Source organism: Rana temporaria, chromosome 2 (assembly GCF_905171775.1).
Source record: "Rana temporaria chromosome 2, aRanTem1.1, whole genome shotgun sequence".
Classification (NCBI taxonomy): domain Eukaryota; kingdom Metazoa; phylum Chordata; class Amphibia; order Anura; family Ranidae; genus Rana; species Rana temporaria.
In genome coordinates, this window is record NC_053490.1 from 121,972,945 (window position 1) to 121,985,332 (window position 12,388).

At 40.4% G+C, this 12,388-nt stretch overlaps 1 protein-coding gene across 1 annotated transcript in view; it reads right to left on the reverse strand.

Moving 5' to 3' along the window:
* LOC120929454 (solute carrier family 26 member 10-like) overlaps positions 1-12,388 on the reverse strand; it is an 87,011-nt gene that overhangs the window by 32,156 nt on the left and 42,467 nt on the right. The window contains exons 6-7 of the mRNA XM_040340888.1: positions 6,796-6,878; positions 4,816-4,963 (exon numbers count right to left, since the gene is read on the reverse strand). Coding sequence (XP_040196822.1) covers positions 4,816-4,963; positions 6,796-6,878 — 231 coding nt within the window. The remainder of the gene's footprint in view (positions 1-4,815; positions 4,964-6,795; positions 6,879-12,388) is intronic.

A 12,388-nucleotide genomic window follows, 5' to 3' on the forward strand; every position in this document is an offset into this window, starting at 1 on the left:
CCGTGAATGGGGCTGGACGGCATTTACGTTCACGTCGAAACCAATGACGTCCTTGCGATGTCATTTGGAGCAATGCACACTAGGATATTTTAAAGACGGCGCATGCGCAGTTTGTTCGGCGTGGGGACGCGCTTAATTTACATGCCCCCCTACCCGCCGAATTTGAATTCCGCCGGGGGATTTACGCTACGCCGCCGCAACTTACGGAGCAAGTGTTTTGAGAATACAGCACTTGCCCGTGTAAGTTGCGGAACCGTAACGTAAATCAGATACGTTACGCCCGCACAAAATTGCGCGGCTGTACGTGAATCTGCCCCTAAGTACCTATTTTCAGGCTGCACTCGTCCGATCACATGATCAACTTCCCTGTGTTAATCAGCAGCTGCTTCAGGGGAGAGGAGAATGGTCCATAATAAGCCTATAGAATTGGTGATATCACCACTCAGACATTGTATTAAAAACGGGGGGAACTAATGCGCATACCAAAGGGAAATAATCTAAAACCTAAAAATAAATAGCAGCAGCCACCTAAAAATGTTCGCACATAAATAATAATATTAAAAAGAAGAAGGTAGGGGGCGCTCACTGACTGAAAAACTATGTAACTAAATGGGTGAACAGAAGGATAATTGATAAGATAAAAACTGATCAATTAATAAAATGTCCAAACAAATCCAAAACATGCAATTCCAGTGCAAAAATAAACCAAGTGGACAAGTGAAAAATAAAAAAAAGGTGAAATAGGCAATCCCATATAAGACAGGTGGATAAAAATCCAGTAAATAAATAAATAGATAAATGTGCAACTGACATCAATGTGCATAAAAGTGGAAAAGTCTGATACAAAATAAAGTCTTCAAAAAAGTTCATATTTCATACTGATGTGCAATAAACTCCAAAAGTGCAAGCAGGCAATCTTCACAGGATCACAGTGGTTACAAAAGTGCAGGTGCTGTATTTCTACCAGTGCAGGTGCTAAAAACAGTTTCCCCCAGCCTCTCACCTTAGTAGGCTGAAAAAAAAATCCTTGCTGCAATATCTCTTTAGGACTGATTACTGCTCTTTTCTCATTGCCGTCCCAGCTCCTGATTTCACATGCACAGCAGGCCTACACACACAAGTTCCTGATGAGATCAAATAAACTTCCATCCTTTTGAGAAAGTGACGTAGTCTGTCACGATACGCGTGAAGGACTTGGAAGCTGTGATGACGCACTCCCGGCCACGGCCGAGACCAGCAGTTCATATGTTCATAACGCTGACGATTCTCTGTTTTATTGTAAGTGTGATTTTTATGTTTAGTAAATCCCCCCTTTTTTAACCTACTGCACTATGGAGCGCTCCTTTCTCTCCTCTATGTTATTGTGAGCTGATGTGAGGAGGCTGGCCGTGTTTGGAGCTTTGGATCTGTGGATTATTGGATCTCATCAGGAACTTGTGTGTGTAAGCCTGCTGTGCATGTGAAATCAGGAGCTGGGACGACAATGAGAAGAGAGCAGTAATCAGTCCTAAAGAGATATTGCAGCAAGGATTTTATTTTAAGCCTACTAAAGTGAGAGGCTGGGGGAAACGGTTTTTAGCACCTGCACTGGAAGAAAAACAGCACCTGCACTTTTGTAATCACTGTGATCCTGTGAAAATTGCCTGCTTGCACTTTTGGAGTTTATTGCACATCAGTATGAAATATAAACTTTTTTGAAGACTTTATTTTGTATCAGACTTTTCCACTTTTGCACTTGTATGCACATTAATTGATGTCAGTTGCACATTTATCTATTTATTTATTTACTGGATTTTTATCCACCTGTCTTATATGGGTTACTGATTCCCTATTTCACTTTTTTTTTTTTTTTTTTACTTGTCCACTTGGTTTATTTTTGCACTGGAATTGCATGTTTTGGATTTGTTTGGACATTTTATTAATTGATCAGTTTTTATCTTATCAATTACCCTTCTGTTCACCCATTTAGTTACATAGTTATTCAGTCAGTGAGCCCCCCCTACCTTCTTCTTTTTAATACCACTCAGACATTACCAGCCATTCTTCAATGCTCTCTCCTCTCCCCTGTATCAGGCACTGGCAGACCTTATATGTGAGATCACATGACCAGACTGGAGTTGGCTGAAAATAGTACATGCATTTTTTTACACAAGTTAGTTGGTATACAGTACAGACCAAAAGTTTGGACACACCTTCTCATTCAAAGAGTTTTCTTTATTTTCATGACTATGAAAATTGTAGATTCACACGGAAGGCATCAAAACTATGAATTAACACATGTGGAATTATACATAACAAAAAAGTGTGAAACAAATGAAAATATATTTCATATTCTAGGTTCTTCAAAGTAGCCACCTTTTGCAGCAGACACATCTCTAGAACTGGTAAGAGGAGACGGTGTGAATCAGGCCTTCATGGTAGAATATCTGCTAGGAAACCACTGCTAAAGAAAGGCAACAAGCAGAAGAGACTTGTTTGGGCTAAAGAACACAAGGAATGGACATTAGACCAGTGGAAATCTGTGCTTTGGTCTGATGAGTCCAAACTTGAGATCTTTGGTTCCAACCCTGTGTCTTTGTGCGACGCAGAAAAGGTGAACGGATGGACTCTACATGCCTGGTTCCCACCGTGAAGCATGGAGGAGGAGGTGTGATGGTGTGGGGGTGCTTTGCTGGTGACACTGTTGGGGATTTATTCAAAATTGAAGGCATAGTGAACCAGCATGGCTACCACAGCATCTTGCAGTGGCATGCTATTCCATCCGTTTTGCGTTTAGTTGGACCATCATTTATTTTTCAACAGGACAATGACCCCAAACACACCTCCAGGCTGTGTAAGGGCTATTTGACCAAAAAGGAGAGTGTTGGGGTGCTGCGCCAGGTGACTACCTCTTGAAGCTCATCAAGAGAATGCCAAGAGTGTGCAAAGCAGTAATCAAAGCAAAAGGTGGCTACTTTGAAGAACCTAGAATATGAAATATATTTTCAGTTGTTTCACACATTTTTGTTATGTAGAATTTCCACATGTGTTAATTCATAGTTTTGATGCCTTCAGTGTGAATCTACAAATTTCATAGTCATGAAAATAAAGAAAACTCTTTGAATGAGAAGGTGTGTCCAAACTTTTGGTCTGTACTGTATAGGAGGGAGGAACTATTTTAAGCATAGTTAGTAAAAGCCTGGAATTCTACTTTAAAGTGGTTGTAAACTCCATTCATGAAATCTGACCTAGATACATATATCTGTAGCGTTTACTTGTCTTTCTGCTGCTGTTATTAGCATGATAACTTCTGACAAGCTCTCCGACACAGGAGATGACAGCAGCTGGAAATTTGTTTCAGGACAGGGTGTTTAGAGGTAGAATAGCAGAGAGCTTTTCTATTCAGGCTGCAGCTCTGCAAGTTTCTTTGTTCCTCTGCCTATGTGGAGAGGGGAGGGGTGTGTGGCTTTCCTCGAAGAAGAAGGAATTGATTGCACACTCTAATCCAAAACGTGCAAATGCAATTTGAAAAATTATTTATTGTCATAAGTCAGACAAGCTTGCAAAGATGAAAAAGTTGATGCATTTCACACGTAAAAATCGTGAACAAGCATGATTTTTACGTGTGAAACGCGTCAACTTTTTCATCTTTCATCTTCTTTATGACAATAAAGAATTTTTCAAATTGCATCTTTTTGGATTTGAGTGTGCAATCAATTCCTTCTTCTTAATGCTACTGACGGTGGTAAGCCGAGATTAACACCTCGAACCAGGTGTGTCCATTCGTTGCATGAGGCAGTGTGTGCACCCTTGTTTGCCTTTCCTCCAATCAGCTCACACACAGTGTATGCCCAGACTCCCCTCCCACTGGTGAAAGAGGAAAAAAGATTTCTAACATGATATGCACTTTCTAAAGAGTGTAGAAAGCCGAAGACAGCAGATTTACAAGCAAAACTTAGGTAAGGAGATTTGTTAACTCTCTATCTATCATCTGAGGCTGTTCATTTCATTGGGTATAGGTGAGGGTTTGCATCCACTTTAACTTCTAAGTGATTCCTTCAGATGGGTAAGAAACATTCTAAGACCAGCTTTGCACAGCTCTGTGTGTCTTTCATGTGTTTTACATGTGTTATCAACAATTATACATTTTCAAACACTGCTACTTTCTTCAATAAACCCTATAATGTAGGCTGACGCATAACAAAATGGACAACACATGTCAAAGCATTGCACAGATATGAATTAGGACCATTTAAAACAAGTGGTGTTAAATTCATAGATTTAAATGGGCCCTATTTTTTTTTAATCATGGCAAAATATATTGGAGAATGTAATATCTACAGACATTATATACAAATTGTAACCATACTTATAATGTGTTATGTAGTTGGTAATTACCTAAACATTAAGGCTAAATCCACACCTCTACACGGGTGTTGTAGAGTGTGTTTATGAGCATTTTAATGTGTGGTACAACAACATGCAGTATATGTGCCATATGGTGTGTGCCCATTCATCTTAAATGGTACCTCATACTCAAGACAAACACATCTGATCCTCACTACACCACTACCCATGCAATAACACACACATGCTGTGCTGTTCAATGCACTTTAAACAATATAAGTCAGATATGTTTTGGGGTCCACCCATGGATTTTATCTCCATTATCAAAACATTTCCTCAAGCCACAGCCAGGAGTTGGACAATAGTCGTCTCTAGAGTTGCACGAGAGCCTTGGCTGTAAATAGCCATTGTGATAGCATTCCTTTAATAAGCTGTAATCCAATGTGTACTTTAAGATAAAATAGTATACAATAGTATCTTATGTCTCACCTGGTTTGGGTCAATGGTATATCTGTGTTTCTCTGCATAGATCATAGCCAGTGACACGGATACAGCATAGCCTACAAATGTGATGGCAATTGTGTCTCCAATCACATCAGGGATAGCTTTCAGGGTAGGAAGTTTAGGCACTGGGAAACTGTTTTAAAAAACAGAAATTAAGAACTTACAATTAATGATTCAACATTTACTGAAGATTTTAAGTAATCCCCTCACAAACTTAAGGAATTCAAACTGAGTATTTGATAAAAAAAAAATCTAAATCATTAAAAAATCTAGCTACAGTATAGCACCAAAGACAAAAGTGAAGCTGCTCTCCTTATAAAAGCCCCAAATGAGTTTCATACATGTTAAGCCTAGTACACGCTGCTATTTTTAAAAAAAAATTCAACCCAGCAGGCTAAACGAAAAAAAGAAACTGACAGCTCACTTACAATCCGATGTTAGTACAGCGAACTCCCCAGCTGTTCTTTTGTGTTCTGACAGGGGGACGGCTCCCCGACAGAACATTCCAGTCAGCGCTCTCAGCCATTGGCTGAAAGCACCGATCAGCATAAACGTCCGAACGTCCATCTTCTATCAGACCTGCTGCAGTACACACGGACTGAATGTTGGCTGATTTCTATTGAACCGGCTGATGCCACCCCGACATTTGGCCCATGTGTACAGGGCTTTATCCAATATAGGAGTAATACACCTGCTCCTATGCATTTCATGATGCTAGGAGAGATAAGATGTACTGCCCTGGGTTTGGTTTTAGCGGGGTTCAGTAAACATCAGAGAAGTTCAGATATCGACCCTGATGTCCACTGAAATCAATGGGAGCTGAATCTGTCAAAATAAAAAATGCCCATTTTCTGTCAAAAGGGGTTAAGAAAGTGTAAAAAATGGGGGCACTGCCCTGGGGAACATATACTGTATCGGTGCAGAATGTGGCTAGGATTTTTTTAAAGCACTGACATTTACAGAGAATTTTTTTTTTAATGACATCAATGGTAAATTACATCTTCATCTTTTTTTTAAAATAAAAGATGTCACATTGAATTTAAACGCCACTCAAAATACATAGCAGACCTCTAAGGGTCTGTTATTGTGGGGGACTTTTGTAGGGGTCTATTTCTGTTTATCTGTCATTTTCTATATGTTTTTTGTTGCACTATTTTTTCTACTTAATAAAATTCAGTGTTTTTCCCATAGTGTTCTAATATTGGTCTTCTTTGGGGGAACCATTTTGTTGTTATTTGCACTTGACCATTAGAACTGCATTCCTTGTGGATGAAGCTGGAATATTCTCATTGAATTATTTTGAGATATATGATTATTGTCATTTTTTTTGATTGTCTGATCCAGGCTAAAACCAATTTTTTTGCTTCTTATAGCCTAGGCCAACTTTATGTAGAGCAACAATTCAGCTCCTCAGAGAGTTCTTTGCCATGAGGTGCCATGTTGAACTTTTAGTGACCAGTATGAGTGAGAGCCATAACACCAAATTGAACACACCTGCTCCCTATTCACACCTGAGACCTTGTAACACTAATGAGTCACATGACATTGGGGATGGAAAATTGCTAATTGGGCCCAATTTGGACAGTTTCACTTAGGGGTGTACTCACTTTTTTGCCAGTGGTTTAGACATTAATGGCTGTGTGTTGAGTTATTTTGAGGGGACAGCAAATTTACACTGTTATACAAGCTGTACACTCACTACTTTAGATTGTAAATTACATTACATTTAAAGTTGAAAACTAACAGACTTACTGGTAAGATCAAAAGGTGAAAATAAAGAGGGAAAAGTCTAAAACATGAAAATTAACTCAGCCACATCATCTAAGAATTGGTAAGTCTCAATATAAATTCTTTGTATGTTTCTGGGATTAGATATGCTTTGAGTACATAGGTGACATTTTATATATACGTTGATCTTGTCAAGGCCATTTCTCTACGTATAGTCTAGACTATATATATTATTACCCAGCTGGTATGCTGCCAACTATTTGCACATTGTATCGGTGGTCCAGAGATGAAGCAAAAGTTATTCCAGTAGTGAGGAGGACCTGCAGCAAAAGAGAAACATTTTTCTTTTGTAAACTTTACTTTTATTCTTGACAAATAAATAAAACATACAGCCCAAAAAATCATAATGTGTATTAGTTTTTCAAAAAGTATTTGTTAAGCCTTGATCTTTATATATTACTCCTATATAACAATTACCTATAAAGTACAACATTTTATTTAGTGCTTCCTTTGAAAACTAAAATTGTTTCAGTTTCTATCAGTAGTCAGGTTCTTGGCTGGAGACATTCAGTGATTTAGGTACTGTAGTGCTGTCTATACTCCCAATGGACTTCAGCTGAATGGGTTAACACTACCTCACCTCTATCCACCAGCAGAAGGAGCTAAAGAGACTTGATGATTGGAAGCATTGAATCATGGGAGGTGCGGGAAAGAAAACTTTACTATGGCAATTAATTGACTATTAGACTATATTTCCCAATGCAAACCGGGTATAAAGAGAGAGAGAGGATTACATCTTTGCTGCAAGGAGACTGAGGTGTGCACATCAACTTGCTACAATCTTGTGGCCGTTTGCTGAGGACCGTAGTCACTCTAGGCAGATCCAGAAATAAGTTGACATCTGAACAGCGGGACCCCTGTTGCTGTATCTCTGGGATTAGTGAGAGGGCACTACTGCCATTGATCTGTTGCTGCTACCTGAGACTGAGGACATAGGAACTGGTCATCTAAATAGCAGACTTATTTACTGCATGCAGACTCTACTGGGTGTGTATTAATGTGCACCATCATAAAGACCAGGCCCCAATGCTAGCTGGCTGAAGAACTAGAGCTAAAGACTGCTCATATATATAGCTCCTTCACAAGAGCTTTGCCTATTGTCCATAGTAAGAGGTAGGGAGGCTTAAATTTCAAATCTGCCATTCATATATAATGTCTAGTGAAACTGTAATTGACCTAATCCTTTACTTACACATTTATGTATATACTGCTATTTAATGTAATCCATGACAATGTACTGGGTCTATTTACCATTAGTTAGTCTGATGTTTGCTTTTTGATACTGACTCCTAGTTGTGTGCAGGATATATATATTTGTGCTCCCAGTAGCAGTTTATAAATATAGAACCAGCGCTTAGGACAATAACCCAAATTTCAATCATTCACGGTTTTGAAATCACCTTATCCCCCGACGGGTTCCACAAATGCAAATTATATATTCCCAGCGCTCTGAGAATTGCCCCCACTAACTCTCAGCCTCACCAGTTTCTGTTCAATAATATTAGGTATCCTTGTGAATACAAAAAAATAATTGAATTCACTAATATATCTTCCGTATAATGTTCAGAAAAAATAAACGCTAACAAGAAGATTAGACCCTTCATACAAAAAATGGGTCATATCAGGCCTGTAAATAAATACATCAACGACCACCGGGTGTCTCAGTATTTTTATATTTCTTATTTTCTCCCATAAGTATATGAAAACCAAAATGACAGTTATAGTAGTAGTAGTATTGGAAAAACCAACACAAAAAAGTGAAAATGTGCTCACATAAAAATAAAAAGTACAACTTCCAATATCCTTAAATACAATGTCTGTGCAGCCAATCTTCGAAACAATCCAGTCACCAATGTATCACACCTGCATGCAATGGACTCTCACCAAATAGGGAAACCTATAGATCACATACGACCATATATAGCATATTGTGGTGATTCTCCTTTGTCACTGCACTCTCCCTCCTTAAATGATTAAAATACCTCCAAGTAATGTATAAGAACAGCCCCATAGTGTAGTAGTATAAAAAGAGCAACTGATTTATTTAAAATATGCTTACATGGGAAAATTGCAGACAATACACTCTGTACAAACAAAGATGGTGTAAATATCATTTTCAGCCTGACATGCTGACATCACTTCCCCCTGAAATGGTAGTTCTGCAATTTTTGTTTAACCTTTGTTTTTGTTTTGTTGCATTACTACACAATAATTGTTCTTTTGGTTTTCAAATACTTATAAGACTACTGGATGAGTACATTGAGAAGAGGGACACCTGGTGGCCATTGATGTATTTAATCACACACCTGATATGACCCATTTTTGTATGAAGGGTCTGATCATCTGGTGAGCATTTAAATGAAATAATAAGGATTTCAAGATTCTTATTGTATTCATTGGACATTTAATATTATTGAACATATATTGATGAGGTTGAGTTAGTGGGGGCAACCCTGAGCACTGGGAACATACAGTATAATTTGCTCCCAGTAGCACTGCAGTATCTATTTGCTTAACCTGATGTGTCAGTGGGGCCGATGCTGTTCTCTTAGTGACTTAGTCAAAGTAGAAGAACAGAGAACCCAAGCAGCTCCTGCAGGAGTAGCTCTACATACTAACCAATTTTCAAGGTTTTTGTTTATTGGGTCTTTTGTCTACACTACAGAGAAATAGCAGGAGAAGCAATTTTTTCTCAAGTTTTTATGAAGTGGATCTCCTAATTTATTTTTGGTTTGGAAAAAGTAGGGATAAAGCAGGTTAATTTTTACAAATTTCAACACTGGAAGATTCCCCCTCTTTTACTGCCACAAGGGTGGAAAGTGTAGATACATTTTCCAACAGAGACACAGACTAAAAACTGTCAGAGGTTCTAATCTTTCCCCCCTCTCTGCTTAATCACTACAGAAATGAAGGGGGGAGGTTTCGTAAAAGAGACTCAGACAGTAATAAAAAACAAGAAAACAGAGATTCCACTCTATCCAAAAAAAAAAAAATGGTTGTTGAGTTCCAGTTTAATGATTACACAAAGAGTGTGGTTCTGTAATATCTCATGGCAAACACAATCCAAATTAATCTTTCAAAGGATTAGAGATAATATAATAATGTAAACTGTATTACTGATACTGCTGAGATATTTCACCACTGCCTTTAAAGCAAATTTTTGGAGACCCAAATGGGGCAGATCCACAAAGATCTGCACCAGCGCAGCGTATCTAAGATACGCGCCGAATGAACTGCGCATTTGCCGTCCCTAAAATTTCCCGCAAGGACGTCATTGGTTTAGACGTGAACGTAAATGGCGTCCAGCCCCATTCACGGACGACTTACGCAAACGACGTAAAATTTTCAAAATTAGACGCGGGAACGATACTTAACATTGAGTACGCCACCATATAGCAGCTTTAACTATACGCCGGAAAAAGCCGAACGGAAACGACGTAAAAGAATGCCACGGCCGCTCGTACTTTCGTGGATCGTCGGAAATAGCTAATTTGCATACTCGACGCGGATTACGACGGGAACGCCGGAAAATTGCATCTTAGATCCGACGGTGTACGAAGACGTACACCTGTCGGATCTAACCCAGATGCCGTCGTATCTTGTTTTGAGGATTCAAAACTAAGGTACGACACGCAAAATTTGAAATTATGCGGCGTATCAAGAGATACGCCGGCGTAATTTCTTTGAGGATCTGCCCCAATTGTGTTTATAATTTATGGCACTCTGACCCTACAGGTACAGCTGTGCTACCATATTTCACCAGATGGTGGAGCTACAGAAATGCAAAAAGGACATTTCTGTTGTTCACCCTGGTAAAAATGGAGAGCTCTGGAAGGAGAGTCCTCTTTGTTACTAGCTTCAAAGGACCATCTTACTTTTACAATTTGCTCATTGAATGGTGTGCATACTGTAAATTTAAAAGGTCTATAGGACAGAATAAGGTAGGATGCTACGCCTTTGTTAATTTTTTGTATTGTAAAAGTTATGCAGCAGTCATTTGGTATGCTTATGATATACTCTGTGTGCCTTCAGGGAGCAAAACTAGTGCTGACTGTATGTTAACATTTTTAACTTTGGCTGTAGTTGTGATAGTCTTGATCCCTCTGCATTTGTTTTTGCTAAAGACAGTTTAGATGAGCGTGGAATGTTTTTCCTTCTTTTTAGTAAGAAATGTGAAAGTAGGTGAAAGGCAATGGAATGCAATCTTATAGACCATATCACTGGAAATAGTAGCCAATAGTATGTTTTCTTTAGCATAATGCAGTATTTTAAGTGCCAATCACCAGAAATTGTGATTGGGAGATCAGGGGAATATAAAACAAGAATGGTTGTGTGACGGTATCGGTATGATATCCCCGTCAACGTTCCCTTCTTCCCATAACGACAATCACCCCAATATTCCACGAGGAGGGATATCCCTGGAATCGCCCAGAAAGCCACACATGAGACAAGCTTACTGCTGGAACAAGACAGAGTTTTAATGGTAAGAAACCAGAGCTTATATGTGGTTACAACTGTTACAATGACAAATCTCCGCCCCCCCTCACACAGTGGGGGGTCTTCAATACAGCTCCTTTGAAATAAAGATATTTCTTTGAACTACTCAGTAGCTAGCCGGGTCGGCACCGCATATAGAGAGATAATTATCACAATGAAGCAATCAGCATAATTAACACAAGCCACTTATCTAATCACAGTAACCAGTAAACACAGGGCTAAAACAATTAACATTTGAAACAGGGCTAGCTGCAGAAGAGTAACTACAATTAACAGCCTTAAACAAGCAGGGAGGATTAACCTGAAGCATATAGGTAAAAAGTCCATCACAATGGCCCCCCTTTTTCTCCCTGCTCCGGCAAACCCGGTTGGACCTTCCCTGGTCCAGTAGGGTTGACGGGTTCAGAGCTTTTAGTCCGAGGTTAACTCCGTTTGGCATGACTGACCTCCCTTGACAACTGCTCCCGACTCAGGTATGCCACCGGGTCGTCAGATCACACGCCGGTCAGTCCCCAAGTCTTTGTGCGATCTGCAGAGTCACCAGAAGTCAGTGTGAAGATGGCGAATGGGTCTGTGCGCCGCCATCTAGGTGTCCCGCTATGGGAGGGGCAGGTTATGGCTCTGAAGTGACAATCACAGGAGATTCATAAAAAGAAAAAGTTATATTTGTTGAAGTGCTGTAGCACTGGTGCTCAGAGTCCGGGGGGGGGGGGGGGGAGAGGGGACTCAGAGCCCCATAAGGTCAGCCACCCCCTGCTCCCTCCGCAGCCGCCGGTTCTCCTCTTTGAGCTTCTCCAGCTCCATCTCCAGTTCATGGAGCCTGGGAGGGTCAGCCCGCTGTGACCTCAGGTGGTTGTTCTCCTCCTCCATGCGGCTTATGCACTCCTCCAGCTCCATGTACTCACGGATCAGATCCTGCTTGCTCATGTCCTGCAGGCTCTCCACGTGGTCCTTCATCATCAGGAACTGGGTGGGGGTGTAAGGGGCCACCGGTGGGCCCTTGGCGAACATCTCGGCCCGCATCTGGGATGCCCGCTGTGACTCCCTCTCCTCCAGTCGCTTCTTCTCCTCCCAGGTCCGCTGGTTATATGACTTCCAGGACCTCTTCTTCTTGGAGGTTAGCTGGCGGTGCCTCTTTCTGCCCAGCTCCCTCCAAGGCCCCTCCGGCTCATGGCTGTCGCCCATGACCAGCTGACAATGGTGTTCCCTGTTGTCCGTAATAACAGATTGTACCATGAGGGCTTCGTAAGGGGTGCCCAATGGTTCTTCCTGA